The sequence below is a fragment of the Sprattus sprattus genome, assembly GCF_963457725.1.
Source record: "Sprattus sprattus genome assembly, chromosome: 8".
Classification (NCBI taxonomy): Eukaryota; Metazoa; Chordata; class Actinopteri; order Clupeiformes; family Clupeidae; genus Sprattus; species Sprattus sprattus.
The window spans coordinates 12,311,451-12,333,493 of record NC_137927.1 but is presented as its reverse complement, the minus strand read 5'-3'; the positions used below and the strand labels follow the sequence as shown (position 1 = coordinate 12,333,493).

The following is a 22,043-nucleotide window of genomic DNA, read 5'->3' as shown; positions in this document are numbered from 1 at the left end:
AGGGGATCCTCTGGTCCCCCAGCTCCTGAAGGAGCTTACGCCTCTGTGGAGGAGCGAGAGACAGATAGAGGAGAGAGAGAGAGAGAGAAGAGAGAGAAGAGAATACAAACAGCACTGTCAGACCACACAGTCTCAGTTGATAACAATACTAGGCTAATTAAACACATATGGGTTTGTCTGTTAATACACTAAGGTAAACTGAGGTAATTTTGTCCCAGTCTGTCCAGAATGTTTTATTATGTTAGGAAAGTGCTAAAGGGTCATTAGTTCGAGATCATTTGAGTACTGGATGCCGTGCATGAACTAGTCACTTCAAGCTTCTACATCAAACAAAGGCTATACCAAAACTTAACTTTCATGCAGAAGAGGGTATTGGGCAATGTATACAATTTGAGGAATTTGCATTTCTGTTGGTAAAATATCATATTGAAGTGCAATCAATGGGTATTTGAAGATTAGGCCTGGCACATTTTTAGATATTTGGTAAAAGCTGGCAATCCAAGGCCCTCTTCATTGTGGCCTTAGATTTTTATGATTTCTGGAGTCTGTGGCGAGGGCTCCTCACAACCTTATAAAAAATGCCCTGTGTCGTACTTAGCCCCTCCAGTAAAACACAACCTGCTGGATGGATCAAAGCGCCTTTCATTGGGCCACATTCCAGCCCGACCAGTAAATCCAACGGCAACCAGTGTAAAACGCCGATACCCAAATAAATTTCACAAGTGAGCACCAGCCCTCCTTACGACCCCTCTATGCCCCCCACCCCCCCTTAGAGTCTGCATCCGTCCTTTTATTCATTCTCTACAGGTGTGGAGACCATGGACTGTGGAGGAAGGAGTGGTGGATGGTGGGGTAGACGCTTAGAGAAGGGTGGGGAGGGGGGAACAGCAGCGGTGACCCCGTCCAGCCCCTAGCCACCCCTCGTCCACTCCTACCCCCACACCCCCCCACCCCTCACCGCTCCAACCAACCCCCAGATGGGCAGGGGGAACAGGGCCGCCGCTGGTCCCCTCATGCCGAATCCCCTTTCCCTTCTCTGGGCCGCTCAGGCCTGCTCTGGCCTCGTATATATTCCCCGACATTTACTACGCACGTCTCACGTTTCTGCACGGGCTAATAATGCCAGAGATCTCATGTGGGGACTGTTTCATTTTACGAAAAGACAAGGGGAGCGGGACGGGGGCTTGGGGGGGGGGGGGGGACGTTTGAGAGCACGGCCAAAATATGTCCTGACTTTTAGAGCAAAATAAAATGTCCTGTTAATAACATTAAAGGGGGCACTTCTGGCGAGGGGCAGGCAGAAGAGAGCACGTCCTCGTTCAAGAGTAAAGGACACGTATGGGACGTGTTTGTGAATTATTCTAATAGTTGTGCGACTACGTTCAGGGGGCCGAGAGGCTTCAGTAAGCAGTGAGATAAAGCACCACCTGCTTCCAGTTGGGGCCCGAGCACGAGGGGCCCTTTTATGTCTGGGCCCTGTGCGAGCAGGAATGAGCTCGGCAGACAGCTGAAATCTACAAAACAAAACAACATGCAGTATTCATGGCCGGTCGCCTCGCACAGGGGCCAAGAGGAAGACGGCAAGGAAAACCTGACAGCCTGACACACACTCATCGCTGGTGTCAGATTCCGGCTCAAGACAGACACTCAGGATATTATACCAGAGAAGGAAAGAGTGAATTTGTGTGTGTGAATGAGTGTGTGTGTGTGTGTGTGTGTGTGTGTGTGTGTGTGTGTGTATATGTGTGTGTGTGTGTGTGTGTGTGTGTGTGTGTGTGTGTGTGTGTGACTGAGTGAGTGTGTGAGTGACCGAAGGGGGGGAGGGGGGATGGTGGATAGCACTGTTGATTTAAATAGTGTGTGAGTGTGTGTGTCTGTGTGGTTTTCTGAGCTTGTTTGTGTTTATGTGTGAAAGAGTGTCTCTCCCTCTGCATACATGTTTGTCTGTGTGTGTGCGTCTGTACCTATGTGTGTGTATAGCCTGTGTGTGTGTAGCCTGTGTGAGACTGCTAGTTGGTTCTCTCTGACGATGCATGCTCAGCTGCTCTGATGTACACACACACACACACACACACACACACACACACACACACACACACATACACACACAGCTGGGCCAGATAGTGCAGTGAGCTCAGGCAGGCACACTGCTGCTGTTCCACACCCGCAGCCTGTCACACACATGTCAAATACATCAAGTCGCTCAGAAATTCCACTAAAAAACTGGAGACAAGCCCGGCTCCACTCGGCAGATGGGCCGCACCAGTATCACAGGCAGCCGCTAAGAGCAAAACAACAAGAGCGAAAAGACACACACACACACACACACACACACACACAGCTTGCTTTTCCACATGGCAAAAATAACAGGATTTGTCATCGGAATAAGAACACACGTTTGTCTCTATTCGTGCCAGGCTTCCCCAGTTATTTGTCCCTGCTGTTGTTGTTGTTGATGATGTCCTTTTCTTTCCTTTTTTAAATCTTTCAGTGTTGACTACTGACTGGATTATGTGGTCTAGCAGATGGTTTATCACAAATAGCACACTGGATATAATAATGCTTAAGTGGGTCTGTGTCAATAAGAGTATCAATCAGAAGGTCTTTTTCTGTGGCACTTTATGAGCTGCCCCGTAGCTGATTGATGTTAGGCCCTTAGGTCATCATAACTCAAATCAAGCAGGGGTGTAAAGGCGCGGAGCTCCTGGGTGGCTCTGTGTTGAGGCTCAGCCCTCTGCCTACTGACCCACCCTTTGTAAAAAGTGTGAATTACACCAATAAAAATAAAAAGCAGAGAGCCAACACCCTTACAATAAACAGCTGCAGGAATGACTGGAGGCTGATTTTTATCTCCAAACTAAAACATAGGTATAATGAACCCTGTCTTTAAGGGGGAACTGTAAACTCAATGTTATATGGATTTGTCGAATCCAAATGGATATGTCTGTGTTGGTCTGGATACTTGCTGCATTATTCCCTTTTTGTGAAAGCAGACCATGTCATTTTCAGGAAATCTTTCAGAATGTCCTCCATCACAGATAAACAAGACAGTATGACACAAGCGCCTAGAGCCTGGAAGATACTGAGGGTGCAAAGAAAGATGGCTGAAGGGAGAGACGTGGAGAATGACGCATTGAGGAGCAGATGCGTAACAGAGCCGGCTGTTTGGAGAGCAAACTACTGGTACTTGTGTGACACCTGCTTCTGAAACGAGACCTCCTCGAACCCTCCTCGGCCCGCAGCGAGTGAGAGGACGGTGGTGGAGGTGGGATCGGTGGGGGGGGGGAGTACGGTGAATCAAACGCTTTGACAAGTCTCCTGTACACTCCGACTCAAACAGGACGAACTACAGGGCCACATCAAATGCGCTTCCGCCGTCTCTCATTTGGCACCAGGCAGCAGAATGTGAGAGGAGAGTGTGGCCTGACTAAGAGGCAGGAAGGTAGAGGGAATGGCCGAGTGTGTGTGTGTGTGTGTGTGTGTGCGTGCGTGTGTTTCCATGTATCCTTTTATGTGAGTGAGACACAGTGCAAGTGTGTGAATGTGTGTGAATGTGTATGCATGTGCATGTGTACAGTGCGTCTATGTGAGCGATCTCCACGTACGTGTGAGAGTGTAAATGTATGTGTGTGTGTGTGTAAGTGGGTGAGGGGGTGGCTTTTGCGGATAAGACTCACACACCTGAGCAAACAGCCAAGGATGCTTGCAGCACGTACCTCATGCTCAGGGCATGCCTGTGTGCGGCTCGAGGCCCGGCGAGAGAACACAGCACCCGGGTGTTAGGACACATCAACTGGCCAGCTCCCACTCCAAATGCGACAGAGGCTCAAACAAGCACAACCCCCCCACACACACACACACACACACACACACACACACACACACACACACACACACACACACACACACACACACACACACACACACACACACACACACACACACACACACACACACACACACACACACACACACACACACACACACACACTCACATGCGCACCCACATGCGGACACTCGAACGCAACATCTAACAGGGATACCTCAGCCTCAAAAAAAGGAGTGGTATTTTTATGCAAATGTATGCAATCTATCAAAAGTTGCCCTTGTGCTTTCAACTCTAGTGAGGCGATACGTGCAGTAACAGTTTAACATGCCAAGCCAAACACATTTCAGGAGCTTTAATATCACGCCGCTGGCCAACAACTCTGGCTGAGGCGTGAGAGGAACTTCACCAATGACTAACTGTTGTCCTGGATTCCCCATCAGCTGCCTGCAGTTCTCAGAAGCTCCGGATGAATAAGTGACAGGACGGGGGGGGAAGAGGGGCAAGGAGCAGCGAGGAGCGGCGAGGAGCACTGACTTGGGAGAGGCCAGGCTGCAGTAAATGAAATGTAATATGTAACCCCGCTCACAAGGAGAAGAGCCAGGGGCCTGGCTGTGCATATTTACAGGCCTGTGAGAACGGCCTGACTTTACCTTAACGAAGGTGAGAGCAGTGGCGTGGGTGGCTGTCCGCCAGTCAGCATGGTGATTAATAAAACAACAGAAGGCTGAACGGACAGAAGGAGGGAGAGAGAGAGAGAGAGAGTCAGGGGAGAGGTTGTGGAGATGTTAAGTGAAGACTTCTCTGCAGGGCTTGCCCTTATTGTGAATGGGGGCAAGTGATACTTAAACTTTGCTGTTTAGATATGTTTCTATTATTTCTTATAGTTTGGGTGCTGAAAAGCTGTTTGACAGGGGTGTTGGAGTATGCAGACTCAATCATCCTCACACACACACACACACACACACACACACACACACAGAAAGAGAGACACAAACCGAATAAGCCAGAAACCCAACCTCACCCACCTCTCACACACAGAAACACACACACACACACACAAACACACACACACAGGTGATGAAAAATGGCCGGACGGCTTGTGCTCCCTGTCTAATTGTTGTTGCTGTCTGAAGGGGGACATTGTTCATTTCACTTAACAGCAGGTCAGGGGAAGGTGGGATCATTAATATTAAAAAGCATCCATCCATCTATGGGAACATGTGGTCTGTAATTTCAAGGGCTAGCGCACTGAAGACCTGTCATGGCCTGTTCGGAGAGCTGCTCTAATCACATTACAGGCACTGCAGGAACCCTGCCATGAATCATTAATTAGTCCCACACATTAGCAACAAACACACACATACACGTAGCCACACATACACACAGACATTCGGACACAGTGCTCATAGTTACACAACATAGCAACATGCAAATACACACACACACACACAATAACACTCTCCATAATTACAGAGCATCATGCAAACACACACACACACACACACAAGGACTATGACAGACATACACATGGCACGTAGCTTAGCAACAACACAGGAACAGGCACATGGCCTGACACCACCACAAGAAACATCTCAAAGTAGGAGAATGACAAAGTCACCCCACACCCACCTGACATGGCAGGTCACTTTGTCAGTGCACACCTACATGTCTCAATTCTCTCCTCTGATCTCTCTTTCATGCAAACTAGCACACACACACTGAAACCTGCACTCACACACACTCGTAAAATACACTTTCTTTTAACGGACATCAGCAGGTGTAACCCCGTCGACCAAAGTGAAAGAGAGCGAAAGGCCGAGATTTTCCAGATCAATCATCCAAAAGTATTTACAAATGCACCTGGGGGTAAGGAGACACTGAGAGACAGAGACAGAGAGAAAGAAAAAGAGAGAGACTGTACTGACAGGTTGGCACATCGGAGGCACGGCCCTTTAAGTGCTTTTCAGTGTGTCCGTGGTGTCGACATCTATTTCACACTCATCCACACCTCAAAGCAGAAAAAGATGTTTCTGTGACCTTTAGCGTGTCAGCTCCATTGAAGGGGTGGGGGAGAGGGGGGGGGGGGGGGAAAGGAGAAAAGAAAGGGCAAAGTCAAAATGGCTCCTGAAAAATAACGGCACGTCGGTTTTCCACCTCTCCCAGTAAATTAATAAATAAAAATCGCTTGGGTGTGAGACTTTTTCTTCTCTCTTTAATTGTTATTTTCTTGTGAGTGTGCTATAACATTTCCATTAGGATTATGTCGATAAAGAGAGAGGGCTTTTTACTTTTCACCTTCAAATTACAACATGAGAGCCTGGCTTGTTTTTATGAGGTCAGCCATTTTACGCTTGGAATAAAGTGTTTTAACACTGACACAGTGTCCCCGAGGCATCCGGACACCGGCCGATTTGTTGTGAAAGTGTGAGAGACAGAGAGAGAGAGAGAGAGAGAGAGAGAGAGCGAGCGAGTGAGACGGGTGGAGGGAGGGTGTTGATTGAAAGACTGTGATTAGCAGTTTTTTGGTGGAGGTGAGAGGCAGGGGCGCAAGGGCGCAGGGGCGCAGGCGTGCGGGTACAGGGGGGTGTGGAGTGGAGCCGTTCCTAGCGTCCTGGAGCGCAGTCAAGGAGAAGTCACTGCCTCCTGAGAGCTCTTCCCCAGCTAACAGCAGCAGGCCTGCTGCCCTCTCTGCTCCCCCCCCAAACACACACACACCCCCTCCACACAAAAAAAATCAATATCCCTGTGCAAAGTGCAGGCACTCCAAGGGGAGGCCAACGTCAGCCCTGGCCCAAGCCCCAGTCTCAGTCCCAGCCCACCGCTCTGCCCAGCTCAGTGCACCACAGCCGAGCCAGCTAGGGCAGGAAGCATTGGTGTCCTCCAGGTTGGTCCCATGGGTGGTGTCAAGGACAGACCCAGGGCCGGTGGGGATGACAGGGAGCGTGGAGAGGAGGTGGGGGTGAGGACTGGCACTCCCAGGCCCAACATAACCACCACCACCTCCTCCTCCTCCTCCTCCGTCCGTACTACTATTCACCCCTGCTCCTGCTCCAACCACCATCAGAGCAGCGCGGCAGATCAATATGCAGGCCGAGCGTTAAATTTCAGGTCCAGAAGCTGTCACGCTCTTAAGGCCACGCAGCTGGAACATGGGGATGGGGTGGGGGGTGGAGATGCATTGGGGTGGAGGTGGCTGAGGTCCCAGCCATACCTGACCATTTTGTTTTCACAGACCGGGGTGTGTTTGAGGAAGAAAAAAAACAAGCAACAAGCAATTCAATAACACTTAGGCAGGTGGACATATCTGCTGCACAGCAGTTCTATTTTATTTATCTATTTTGCTGTGTATGCTACCCTTCTCTCCCTCTCTCTCTTGCTCTCTCTCTCTCTCTCTCGCCCTCCCTCCCTCTGTGGAACACTGTTCAAAAAGTGTATGTGTGTGTACTTCCAATTCAGGAGTACTGTTACATGCCCTACAATACATCTTTACTTTTCCATAGAGAGTGTCCACAACAGACCAGACGGCACTCTCTGCTTGTTAAGGCCTTATAAGAGGGTGGGAGAACTGAAGTAAATAACATATACCTGCTACATCAAATGTATATGCGCTGTATGTGTCAGATCATAAATTTGATTACTATGGATGTGTGGTATTAAGCATATTTGTCCAAAACAAGACAGACAGGATCAATAGGTGAAGAGCTTTCACAGTTCCTTTCCAACAACATGGTGCTTTGGTCTCATCTTCCTAATCTAAGGCGCAGACTGCCGGTCAGAAATCGTTTGTGGATGTTTATATGATTTCCATCCCAATTCCAGGAACCCAGAGCTTGTCCTAAATGGCATTAGTCAAATCCCCCACCCAGTCCCCCACCCAATCTCCCCCACCCCCTCCAAAAAAAAAACATTGCAGAAGGAATCTGCTTCTCTTCTCTTCAACACACCAATCTACCACCACCCTTTTTTCTTTATTTATTTTTCTTTCAGTCATTCCGAACAAAAGAGAAATATTCTACCAGGAACTGAATAACTTAATCCTCTTTGCAAGTCTTTTTTTTTTTTACTCCCAGTAGCCTGAGCGGTGACAGATTAACAGTGCCGAGGTTTCGCACACCCACCCATTTGAAAATGTAATTGGCAGCGGCGCGGCGACTTGACTGCACACTCTCTCCGAGAGGAGAAGGGGAAGGTTAATGTGAAGCCGGCGAGAAGAATTCCGGCTGCGCCGCTGCAATGCACACTGGGCCGGCACCCAAAAAAACCTGCAGAGGGACAGAGCGCCGATTTGGTCACGTACAACGCGTGGGCAGCTTCCTGGTGGTGGCGGTAGGAGGAGGAGGATGAAGAGGAGAAGTGGATGTGGGGGAGTATGGCGAAATCTCTGTGGTTACTGCTCATTCTGCTAATTATTACACCCAATCAGAAGACTTAACAAGGCGGAGCCAGCCGAGGTCGCACTCGGGGGCGTTTAACAGCTGGTGGAGGGGGTGGTGGTGGTGGTGGGGGGACCGGAGGTGAGTGTATTACACTGAGCCCTTTCCCTATAAAATACAAAACCCTGACATCTACTGTGTACTTAGCCCCATAGGAGAGGGGGGGGGGGGGGAGAGAAAGAAAGAGAGAGAGAGAGTATTGGAAGGAAGGAGAGGGGAGAGAAAGGGAGGGAGAGAGAGACAGGTTGTATAACCAATATTATGATGTCCAAGTGCCACCTAGTGACAGCTTCCCAGTTCTTTGTGGTTTTCTACTCCTACTTTCTACTCTGTGCTGGAGTTGGAGTATGGGGAGAGAGGAGGGGGGAAGGAGAGGGAGAGAGAGACAGAGAGAGAGTGAAAGAGAGAGAGAAGATACGGAGACAAAAGGATAGAAGAGGGTGCAAGAGGGGCAGAGCCAAAAGAGCAGGGCCCATGGACGCCAGCTAGGGCAGCGTGGGACCGGTCCACCAGCCTGGCTCTCCACTGGCCCTTCTAGGAGGCAGAGCCGAACCGAGCTGAGCCCAGCCAAGGTCCACTAGGGGGGTTAGAGAGGGAACAACCCTCTGTGCGCGAGCCTACAGTGCTCCAGTACTACACAATGCATGTGTGTGATACTGCAGCCCTCTGAGGGTTGAAGGCAGGGCCAAGGGACCAAAAAAATAAATAAAGAAGGAAGGACTAAGGAAGTAACAAAAGGAAGAGAAAAAGAATTAAGCAGGAAGGATAGGTCTAGTGCAGTTCACCAGGTCTACCATGTCAAAGCGGGCCCTTTCACTTCTCAAGAATGGAGAGGTACAAGCCCAATACTGGTTCACCTGAGTAACCCGAGGAAAACAACCACTACAAGCCCATCTTGTGGGGGCCTACAGCGCGCCCTGACACTCTATTAAAAGACCAACACAGACAAATGAAGAAACGAGGAAGCCCTCTCTCTCCCGCTCTTTCATCCCTCTCTCTCTTTTTCAGCATGGTGTGTTCTCTGATGGAGATGGATCTGAGGGAGAGAGAGTGCTGCTCCTTCATCCCTCCATCCCTCCACTCCTCCACCACACCCCCCCCCCCCCCCCCCCCCCCCCACCCGTCTTCTTCCATTCTTCCTGGCCTGTGCTGGAGGTGTAAATCACGACTGCCAGTGCCCCAGAGGTGAGCCAGATGCAAGGCGAGGTGAGCCTGAAATAATGCTTATGTCACGGCGGGTCAGGCCTCCATTACGCCCGTTTCAAAAACTATTAATCTTGCTTGTAGTCAGTGGCCTAGAAATAATTACTTCATCTAACCTATGTAATACAGCATGACCAGCGGTCGGGCCCGGTCAATTTGAAACTTGGGCTGGGGGGGAGGGGGGGGGGGTTGCTGTTGGGAACCAGCAGGGTGAGGAGGACGAGCCACAAATTACAGCACCGTGGCGTACAGCCGGGTGAGTGATGTCCCACTCACAGAGGCTACACCCAACGCACACAACTCGTCACACACACACACACACACACACAAGCGCATACACAAGGAAAGCCCATACGCTGCAACCAGGGCCTACATATCTCACAACGAGAAACAGCTCACACACTGAGATTAATGATAATACGCCTCAGATGAGTAATACACCCAGCCAATGATTGATCCTCAAAGGGGCCAAATGACAGTTAACCTAAAACCAACATAACATAAATTAACCTCCTCCAGTGTTTACACAAGGACTACAGATAACAAAAAAGGTAGCCACACACTGTGCCTATGGACCTCAACACTTAGGTCTGAACACTTCGGCCTACAATACCCCAAAAATGTCAGCCTAAAAATATGTTCTCCTAACAGTAACACCTGTCACGAAAGATGAAATAAAGCACTGGTACAAGGAATCGAGTTCACACTTGAGAGACCACCTCTGTGACCTCCGCTTGTCTCGGGCTCATCTGAACACACATGACAGGCGCAAGTCAACAAACCTCTGCCCTGACCTGGACTTCACAGGCCCTGGGTTTGTTTCCCCTCCCATAACCATGGCAACCCTCATAACTATGGCTACTGGGGGAAAAAACACACACACATGCACGCACTAACACACGCACACACACACACACACAAAAAAAGGTTTGATGCCCTGGCAACGGTCAGCCCCCATAAATGTCAGCGTAAGTATGTATGGAATGACATAAATAAATATCAGTCCTCTCGAGGCCGACACAGCTGGCATCCCAGGTGCAAATTTAATTAGTCGGGGGGGTGACAGGGTGGTTGGGGGGGGCTGACGTCTCCCTCTGTTGTCGGGGGGGGGGGGGGGGGGGGGGGTTCTTGGGCGAACGCATCTGTAAACACACGCTACATCCTAATCAGGTGCCACCGCCGCGTTTGATCATCCCACAAAAACTTGTCACAAATCCCCGGCAGAGAGTGGGCCTGGGAGAGAGAGAAGGCGAGAGAGAAAGGGAGGGAGGGAGAGAGAGAGAGAACAAAGGAAAGGGAGTTGTCACAGGGATAGGGAAGCGGAGATGGAAGGAGTTTGCCCATTAGCAGTCTCTCTCTCTCTCTCTCTCTCTCTCTCATTCACTCATTCTATCCGCTGCCCATACACACAGCTTCTCCAAACAGAGAGCTCAAGGCCTCTGATATCTTTCACAGTCACACGCGCACACACAGACACACACAGAGCACTATTTCACTGGGGCAAGCAGCCCCTCTCCCCTGCACCTGAACTGCGGAGACTGGCAATCAAATATCACACAGCAGAGAGTACTGCAGTTTATTCTTTTTGAAGACGCAGCGGAGAAAAAAAAAAGAACTTTGAAAAGACATAAGGTTTCCTTTATTTTTTTATTTTTTTAAAAAGGCTTTCTTTATTTTTTTGTGTGTTGAAGTAGTTCAGGTCCTCTTTCAAGCAGTGAATCAGAGAAGCTGGCTGTGTGTGTCTGTTCCCCTCCATACTGTCAAAATCCTTCAGGCTAACAAACAAGACAGCGGCGAGAGCTCAGTGAGGAACACACGCTCAATTAGATCCTGTTTACCTTTCACTTATGTTGATATTGAATACATTAGCCGATTGAACCTCCAGAAGAAGAGACTGGAGTGACAAGCGGGAATCTTCTTTTTGCTAGTACCATGGCAACCGAGATTATCGTGAATGGGAGACTGGTGGTGGGGTGGGGGGAAGGAGAGAGGGGGGGAAAACGAGAGAAAAAGACGATACATAAATTAATTAAAGGACAAAAAAAAAAACAAGTCGAGAATTAAACTTAGAACATCTGTCAGCGACTTAGCTTCCCATCGTAATACCAGTGTTAGAACATTTATACCCTTGAAGTTAATGATCCCCTCTTTAATTGACAGTCAAGAAAATGTGGCTGAGGAGGCATGCTGTAGACGCAGATAAGACGCCACTACCCCCCCCCCCATCCACCGACCCCACCACAAAACCACTCCACACTATCCACCCTCCCACTTCCAAAATAAAAAAAAAACTGTTTAAAGAACCTTGGCAGTAATCCCCATTGTCATCCTGCAGCACAGTGGAGGGACTTACAAACAGCGATAACTCGACAGTAGCTGTCTGTTCCTCAAGAGTTAGGGGACGGCGTGGCAGCTACCACCACTGTCGCTGGGCTTGCTTAGATTAACGCAATCCGTCCGCGCCGTCACTCAGTGCCGACACGTGCGCCTGTCAGCGCTCGCTTCCTTTAACACGCGTGTGTGTGTGTGTGAAGACAACGGGTTTTGCCTGCGTTAGGACAGCAGAGTGCCATCCAGTGCGGTGACAATGGCTTTAAAACTGGCCCACTTTTGAAGGGGGGGGTGCTGTTACTGGGGTTATTATGTCACATAGTGCTTTAACGCTTCAGTTGATAACCGCACTAGAGAATTCTAGGACTTTACGACATGGCTGTGGATTCTTCGTGTGTATGGAATGTAAAAATAGCTTTGATTAAGGCCTTTCAATGAAATAAATATAAAAAAAAAACACAAACCTCCACAGTGGCCAGCCCAAAATAATTTATTTTCATCAAATATGTGGACAATAGGCAACACCATAACAAAAGGCCCTAAAATTAAGTTATAAAACACATTAATTACCGAAAGGTTTTGAGGCAAACAGCAGGTTACAGAAAGTCCACCGGTGCTTTAACAATGCAGTTTGACTTCAGAGTCACTTCTTGGAAAAAAAAAAAAAAAACAGCGCACACGTTTGACTCCTCCGTTTGAGCAGGCCTTCTACAAATGACAGTGACTGCCCTCTGGTCGCCCCTACATTACAGGAGCAGGCCACCATCGACACAGGGGCTGACAGCTGACCCCCTCTAGTGTGCCCCCCACCCCTTCCGGTCCTGGCAGGCTCTGCCAGACAGGCCTGACATGCCGCCTCCCATCCCAGAGCAAAGCATGATGGGACTGCTCCTGCTCCCCATCTCTTTGGCCCCCTCATCTCATCTCGTCTCGTCTTCACGCGCACGGGAAACAACACACACACATCTCCAAGATCCTTTCTCACTGTGGCAACCGGATCTGACCTGCTGCCCTCCCAGTTGAACTCATCTGAATAAACAGAGCACAAAACAGACACACAGAGGAGGGGAGAGGGAGGGAAGGAGGGAGAGAGAGAAGAGGAGGGAGGAGAAAATCTGCCTATATTATGATGGGGGGGAGAGAGAGAGAGAGAGAGAGGGAGGGAAAGCGAGTTCCTTCTTTATGCACGTTTGATCATGTGGTTGACAGCGGCGGTAGATGGCATAACGGACTGTTGAACAAAGAGGGGTTGAGGGCGGCTGGCGGGCTGCCCCTGACAGTGGGATCATGACAAGCATGCCGCCGCCCCACAGTCCGTCATTCACAGCCGCGCTGAGGAGGCGAGGGGAAGGGTCGGGTAGGGTGGGGTGGGGTGGGGGGCAGGGAGGAGAGAGAGCAGGGCTGGTCAGAGGTTAAGAGCAGAGGAGACAGCAATGAAAGGCAACTGTCATGCACCAGTGCTCGCTCAGGAGAACACGCCGAGCTCACACACACCAACTACTCCCCGCGACACACACATACACACACACGCACACACTCACACACACACCTCCTATCTCAGTGCTGCTCCAAACAGCAGCCCTGCTTTTGCAGTGCTACGCCGCTACGCCAACGGCTGACAGCATGCCAGTCAAACTGTCGGAGGTGCCCGGTGCCAACGGCAGACATGGCATATGCAAAACCCCCCAGTTAAAGCTCATGAGCATAACCAAAACCACCCCCCCTCCCCCTTTCCACCAACCACAAAAATATAGAAGAAATGCTTGAGAGGCTGGATACCTGACACAAAGGAAACAGCTCCTGTACCACAGGCCCTCCACCTAGCCCCCAAACACAGCACACAAACCAGACCAGTGGTGTGAAATCATACAGCCGAGTCTGGCCGTCGAATTTCTGAATTTCTCATCAGCTGTAATTTCCATTGACATCAATCAAAATGAGTGATGGAGAGATAAAAAAGGCGGAGGGGTGGACGTGAGGGTGGGGGGGGGGGGGTTCTTTGGCGGCGGTGTGGGGCTTTTTTCTAGCTGCTCTTCCCAGCGCAGGTGGAGGATGCCATCCAGGGCTTTTCCTCCAGGTTGGCACGAGGCTGCGTGGGACCAAGGCCTCCAGCTGGCACCTGGTGCCAGGGCTGCTTCCAGGCGATGTGGGCACGCAGTTCAGTCTGCCGCGGGCACCGGTGTACAAGCCAGGTACACACACACACACACACACACACACACACACACACACACACACACACACACACACAGAGGCACAAAGACACACACAGACACACAGACACACACACTTCCATGGCACTTATTTATAGAATTAGCTTATGATGTACAAATTAACAGGTACCATTTACTGGCGCTTGTGAAAATGGCCCCCTGTAGCTTTTTTGTGACTGAGGGCTTTGGACCTTCAATGAATGCCAGATGTTGGGCAGCGGCTCAACACAAGGTAGTTCCCCCTCTTTTACAGGAAAGGTGAGCCATTACAAAAGAAAATAAGTTCACAAATAAACAGCAGTGAAACAGCGCTCGCCGATGAATAGCACAGGTGCTAAAAAAACGGAGAGAAGGAGAAGAAAAAAAACTCGCTACTGGATTGGGTCCCTCCTGGAAGCCGAGGAAAACCCAATAAATGTTTCCACGTACCATTACACATTAAACACCTGGCCACAAATGGCTACAAATGCTTTTAATTTTTTTTTCACCTGATTTCCTCTCGAAGGCTACTTTGTTTTTGTACGGTTAGTGGGGTTTAACACATCCTTTCATAGCCAAAAGTGTGCAAATGTGGTGAACTGAATTCATTGGAACGTTCGTGTTACCACCACTTACGCTAAGGCCTAATGTCCACATATCCTGCCTCAACACCTTCAAAAATAACAGAATGGGTGAGTGGGTCCAGATCTGACTAGCAGAGAGTAGCCACGCTCCTTTGTCATGCAACAGTAATGTTTTGACTTAATGTGATCAACCTGGCTAACAAAGTCTGTCTTGCTAACAGACTGAGGACTGTCAGCTGAGAGTCCATCAAACTAATGAGGAGCCCCCAAAGACACAGAGTGCTGAGGACAATTCCATCCTACTATTCCCAGAAGAAACCAAAAAGACTGCACACACTACAGAAAAGAGGGGAAAAAAAGAGGGAGGGAGAGAGAGAGAGAAACAGAGGGAGGAAGATAGAGAGGGGCAGACTAGCAGACTACACCAAACAAAACACATTCAAAAGAGGGACTAATGATCTGCCTGGGATCTTAGCCTGGAGAGGCTAATGAATCCCCCTGAGGCGCTGGGCTGGGCCGGGCTGGGCTGGCTGTCTGAGGGCGGCTGGGTCAGTCCCATGTTTATTCAGGACCCCTCCACGCTGCCACCACGGCCCTATTGATCGGATTGATTATTCCATGTATATCACCGGCGATAGGCCACTGGCTGACAGATGAACTCGGAGAGAGCAGGTCACTCACACTGCTAACTCACTGCTCGTGACAGGCGATCTGCTCGGCCGCTTAAGATGATCCATGTCATGGGGGGGGCCTTCCTGCGTGTTCATGAATAAGCTGACATCAGTGAAAGTCCTACTCACGCACACACACCCACACACACACCGACACACACACACACACCCACACACACGCACAGACACAGACACACACACACACACACCAGATAGCTGGAAATGACAGGTTGGCAAAAAAAAAAAAAAAACATTATCAACCCTCTCCATGAGAAGGGGAAAAAACTAAAGGGAGCCCCACTCATGCACTCACAGAGCCCCATCAGGCTTTATACAAAACATATGACAGAGAAACTCCCTAATCAGCTCAGAGGAATCCACTGACGAAATACCCCAAAGTCTAATCAACCCACGCACGCACACACGCACGCACACACGCACGCACCAACTCATGCCCCCCACCTCACCCTCAACAACGCTTTTGTTTCTGAGCGGCACCGTGGACAGATGACAGATGCTTTTGCACGCGGACATGGGAACCAGGCGCACACACAGCGGTAGAAGCCTGACCTGAGATCAGACTGCAGAAGCCATAAAAGTTGATATCCTTACAGATGCAAACCAAATGCCGACATGAAGCGGCCCTAAAAAGCCAAACATTAAATGTGGGGTGCCGTGAAACAGGGTGAAAATAAGAAAGGCCCTCCATTCAGCACCACCTCCACATAAAGGAAAACCTAACATGGGCCTGGTGCCCCCCTTCACTACTGTGATATGGGAAACCTGTTTAACAGAAGTACAGATAAGTGCTCTCTGTGCGTCTGAAGCGGCTCAAGTTGCTCGCAGTAGATCTCGTGCCACAGCTGAACCTTGGTAATTAAATGCCCAAGCATAAAATTAGCACACAAGACATTAATTAAGTGATGAAATATTGATTAAGTCTATAAGACTAAATAACAGGTCATTTTCTTGGCAATAAGATAAGATGGACTTGTATTTCAGATGGGCATTGAACACACACACACACACACACACACACAACTATAAACGTGTCCGCACACACATACACAACAAAACACAGACACACATGCAGACCAGAGTTCACAGCATGTACGGTTTTCTGAGCAGATGACAGAGGACGGAAACCCTCACAACAGACTAATCAAAGCCTGTCCCCACATCAAATCAATGCACCAGAGGCCTTAGGGGGTCGCGCTATATTACCAGAAAATACACACACACACACACACACACACACACACACACACACACACACACACACACACATACATATACACACTCTTCATATGCATTCATTGATTTACTTTTCCGCATACTATATCACCGAACTCCAATGGGAACGGAAAACAGAGGGCCGGGACCGGGGTCAAGCACGGCACGCGCCAACGCTTGCACAATATTGATGGCGACGCCAAGAGCAATGACTAAATATCCAAATCAATACCTAGTTTCCCTGCCATGGCCTCCCCTTGCTCAAGAGGGGGGGGGGGGTATATCTATAGTCATCTTTATGGTCTTGGCCACAGTAGGAGATGAGGTGATGGGTGTATGTGTTGGTGGGGGATGGGGGGGGGGGGGGGGGGGCAAATGCCTCCCTTAAGGTAAACTCTTTGATTAGCAGAGGTGATGAGATGGCAGGTATGTCAAGGGGGAGGGAGGTTGTGGGGAAATAGATGGCCGAGGGTGCAGCGGGGGCCGTGGACATGATGGCCCCCTGCCCCCTTAACTACGACTCATCTACCACATCAATTAAACATTCATTTGGTACATAGGCCAGGCCAGGCTTCTGTCACACTGCTCGGTGTAAATGTGGTGGAGGTCTGTACCGTGGGGCTACACACATACCGGGTCAGGCTCCTTCTATAAACATGGACTATATCTGTCACTTTTACTGTGTGTGCGTGTGTGCGTGCGTGCGTGCGTGCTTGCGTGCGTGTCTGTGTGTTTGTCTGTGTGTGCATGTGTGCGTCAGCGTCTGTGTCTGTGTGGGTGTGTGTGTCACTGACTTCTGTCCTTTAATCTATCTCTCTCCTAGATTTCAATCACATGCATAAGGAATACATAAGGAAAGCACACAACTCACATGTTTGGTTTGTGTGTGTGTCTGTGTGTGTGTGACAAAGCCTCTCAATTATTGTCATTTTACCTGTAGTCACAGCAAAACAACCAATAGTCAAACACGTGTACATTCAGACTGTGACTGTGAGGCATGACCTGAGTTCAGGCAGTGCTATGTCAACCGCCAGGACAGCATAGTGTTTCACTGATGAGGCAGCCCAGAGGGTGCGGGGCTGTCGTAAAAATGCTGGAGATAGAGTGAGATGAAGCTTCCTTGTCTTATTTAAAGCACAGCTCAATTACAGCGGCCATCACTCTACATATCCTCTGTCTATGGTGCCCAACGAGCACTATAAAGAGAGGGAGGAACCTGATAATTCCCTCATCCTTAATTAAATGTAAGGGCCTTACATTTACTTAATACAACACTCAGGCCCTCGCCCCCAGCACACACACGCACGCACCCTCCCTCCCATCTGCTAAAAAAAAACAATAGGTGCCCAACAGTCTTGTTTACAGTAAATCCATCCACCCATCCAGAAAGACCTCCTGGACGCCGTCCCATCTCGGCCCTAAATCAGCAGGGCCTAAGCAGGAGGTGGGCTGGGGTGGGGTGATCCGGAGGTCTCCCTTGGCCCCCTGTGGCAAGAGCAGGAGCGTGGACCTAGGACTTGGGGCGGTGGCAACATCGACTTCGACGTCCCGGGCCGGCGATAAGTAATTCAGGCCAGGATTAGCGGCCTGATGGGCTGATCAATACTATGGGCCCAGGCCATTAGGAATGCAGCGAGGAAATGGTCCCCTCTGGTAATAAAGCAGGGTGTCTGGGTTCTCCTTCATTTGCTGGCTCCATTAGTGTAATGGTATCATTATCAGCCAGAGCAGTATTTCTCTGGCCCCTGTTCTGTTTCTTTTTCCCTCTCTCCCCCTCTTCCCCCCACCCCCCCCCCCTCTCTCTCTCTCTGCCAGGGCGGTGGGGGTCTGATGAAGTCTAGAGCTCCATGCTGTGCTTTTCCCCTCCCTGCTCTTTACCTGGACGCCTGGATGTAAATCTGTCTCTGCGGTGGCTTGTATGTTTCTCCCCCTTATGTATTCTTTACGCATGTTTTATGTCAGGAACTGCCACTATTTCTCAATTATTGGCTCATTAATAGAGGTGGGAAACATGCAGAGGAACCTGGGAGTGAAAGAAAAGGCTGGAGGTGTGAAGGGGGAAAAAAACTGCTGATTCAGAGGAAATTGACACCACCTCCTGCTAAAACATCAGCCACGACATGACAGCGTGTCGGCATTAGTCGTCATAAATCGTTACCTTTACACTAATTCACCGGGTAACATTTTGTGTGTGTGTGTGTGTATGTGTGTGTGTGTGTGTGTAAGTATAGGGGCAGGGGTGTGGGGGAATTGATTAACCAAGTCTAAATGTGTGGCCACATAATCAGCTTTTACCCGGCTAGTTGTTAATTTAACAGAATTGCCAAGGGAAACACAAACCATTTTAATGAGTGTTTAGAAATTAAATACCCCAAACAGCTTGCTCTACCTAACACACAAACAGAAAGACCCAATGAGGCCCATCTGACTGATGTCCTGGGTGCAGGGAGAGCCTCCAAACATCTGCTCACACTATGTGATCATTACTTATGCTGCCGTTTCTGATAGATTCCCTTCATCTCTTTTTTTTCCTATCAGATGATCTTTTTTATCGGCTACACACTGCACCACTGGACAACAATCTTCATGTCAGCAAAGAGCTTTACTCATCTGAGGTGTGAAAAGTGAAAAAAGTGAAAGTGAAGTAAGTGACTCTATGGCAGAGGTGGTGTAGACACACACACTCTGAAATCCACCTCTGCATTTTACCCATCCAGGGTAGTGACACACACAGCACCCAGTGAACACACACAGTGAAGTGAAGTTACACTAACCCGGAGCAGTGAGCTGAAACCAATTTGACCAAACAATACTTTTATATTACAAGAGTTTTATTGTCCCACAATCCCTTTACGTGTGCATTAGCCTTGCTACTGCTAACCCAGACTACCGTACAGTTGAAGATAATCTTGAAGATAGGCTGCAAAGGTAGATAGCCCGCTTACAGTTTATTAGCACCTAGAATTTTTTTGTGCATTACTCAGAAGCTGCTAGCTTCGTAATGTGCTTCCAATTTGGTATAGACAATTACTGGCCAATGTTATCCCCGTTAGCACACAAAACAGACATCTTGAATGCTTTTTTTTTCTTCAGTTCGCACATGCCCAACACATGGCAGTAAAAGGGGAAGGGAAATTCTAAAGCAGGTCTACATATTTTTGAAGGCTTTAAAAGACAAATAGCTTACATTTGTTAAAGTGACACATAAGAGGACACATCACCATACGTCCAAATGATTGAGCATAACTGCAAACATGTTCGGCCAACAAGACTGCAGCCATATTCCAGTTATTACTTATTATGATAAAGTAGACCCTGGCATTACTATAACGAGCCACTGGGATAAATATGGGGGTCTGCTAATTCGGCTGTTCTGCGGTTTTCCAGCCATTTTGCCATCACAATCCCCCTTGTTCATCCTTTTATTTGTCTGAAAGGGGAAGAGGAATCATTAGACTCGGCCCGCCCGAGGGCCAGCTGGAATGAGTTCTCTCAATGCGGCTCATATGGTCGCCATGGCCGCTTTCATAAACAGGAGGAACCACGTTCTACATAGTTTCTGTGCTGTCAGACATGATCCAAACACATGTGCCATTGCAGGCAGCAGCCAAGTCAGTGTGTGTGTGTGTGTGTGTGTGTGCGCGAGAGAGAGAGAGAGAGAGAGAAAGCGGGATGCTCTGCACACTAGAACCACAGCATTCATCTCTCTGTCAGTTCTGTCTGTCTTGCTGCTTTCACACTCAAAAACCACACCATCTGACAACAGGCCTACATAATGCCTCCGAGACAACTGTACCTAAAGCAGACCCTGATACATGTGACTAAAAGACAACCACAGGCCTCCCTGGTCTGTCAAGTCTAAGATTGAGTATGAATCGTCACACAAATAATTTCACTGAATAAAACAAACGTTTTGGTTTTTTAAAGATGATGCAAAGAATGGAAATAATGGCAGTTTGATTCTGAAAGGGAAAATCTTCCAACATATGAAATGTTAGCCGAGACAGACATGTCACATTTGATGATGTAGTAGCTATCTGTAAAGCTTATATAGCACTACTGTTGTTATGGAGATCTTGTGATCAAAAGCACCCATTGGTTAGCTTCCTTGCCAGCAGGCCCACCTACCATGTCTATAGGTGCAGGTTCCACTGTGCCTCTCACACGGTAGCTTTCACTGTTGCCATGACACAGATTGGGAGAGAGGTTTACAGGGATGAGTGAGGTTTAGGAGGATGAGTCTAATGAGGCCAGCAGGTACAGGGCTAGGCAGTGTATGAACCTCAACCAGCAACTGCCATAACAACTGTGCTAGCAACATTTAGCCTCCTTGTTAACATGCCAACCACCCATATCAGTGGCTGTAGATCACAGCAGTGTGGGACTGTGCTCCGCACAACGCAAATACAGCATCGATGTGTGCTTTACAGAGGAGTGGCTTAAATATAGATGGTGGTCATCATAGCTGAAAATAGATATTAAAAACACTCCACAGCAGAGTTGCTTAAGTGTTCAACCAGGCCTGCTGCTGCTGCTGCTGCTGCTGCTACTACTACTACTGCTGCTACTGCTACTAAGCGATATTTAAAATGGGATAAGGTTGATGCTGCTACGTGGGCTTTACTTTGCATAGACTGTTTGGTAGGTTGTGACATCATCCATACTAACCTACACCAACAACCGGAAGTTCAGTACTGCAGCAGCACAGCAGCAGAGTGACCTCAGATGAACTATAGCGGTCTAATCTTTGCTAATGTAATTTGTATTGGACTGGTCTTTTCGTGAACACTACTGGTCAGTGACTCTTAATAATATGTCTACTTAAGGCATAGAAAGATTACAGCAGCACATTCTCCCCTGTAATGATGCCTGTGCTGTGTTACGTGAACAGGTGGGATAGCGGATTTCTCATAATAACCATTTATTTACTGACAACACCGGATGCCTAATGGACGCACTGACACCCTCAGACGAATAGTCAAACAATTAAACAATACTGCCATCCGAACTGAAACTGCAGCGTCAAAACAAAACGTACAGATACGCTTCTATTAGCAGTCTGGATAAAATAAAAGGGGAGAAAATAATAAAGAGCGGTAACAAGGCGAAACACGACCATGTGTTGGATACGGTAACTTACACTGCCTTCTAGACAACGTAATAATACATGCAACACCAGTCTGGAAAGTTTAAAACATTTTTTAAACAATTGCATAACTTCATGTAATGCTCAGCGAACTGGGAGAAAACTACAAGCGATACCTTTCTTCTCTTCTCCCTCTCACTGTCATCCGATCTTTTCATGTTCCTGGAATAGTGTTTACACAGCCTCGCTTTCACCAAGGACGGTCTTGGGATTTGTAGTTTTCCTTTCGGTGACGTCCTATAAGTTGAAATAACCAATGCATATCCGATTTAAATACAGAACAGATATATTGCTTATGATTACTGCCAATGGTATTTATCATGTTTTGAATGTATATTGGATGTATGTTTGAGCCTATTCCACGTTACCTACCAAATAAAACTACAATTCCCGCAAACACAGCTGCTTCCAGGTCAGTCAG

At 48.6% G+C, this 22,043-nt stretch overlaps 1 protein-coding gene across 4 annotated transcripts in view; it reads right to left on the bottom strand.

Annotated features, from left to right (window-relative positions):
* Positions 1 to 21,807, bottom strand: part of fto (FTO alpha-ketoglutarate dependent dioxygenase) — a gene marked incomplete at its 5' end in the record, with an annotated part of 128,297 nt that extends 106,490 nt beyond the window's left edge. The window contains 2 exons of one of the 4 annotated variants that reach the window (XM_080843011.1): positions 1 to 43; positions 21,739 to 21,807. The exon at positions 1 to 43 is cut by the window's left edge and continues 35 nt beyond it. In XM_080843011.1, the coding sequence (XP_080699137.1) occupies positions 1 to 43; positions 21,739 to 21,780 (85 nt within the window). Of the gene's footprint in view, positions 44 to 20,604; positions 20,650 to 21,738 lie in introns of those variants that run through there. The other 3 variants (XM_080843012.1, XM_080843009.1, XM_080843010.1) reach the window with 3 other exon arrangements.
* Positions 21,808 to 22,043: the final 236 nt, after the last annotated feature.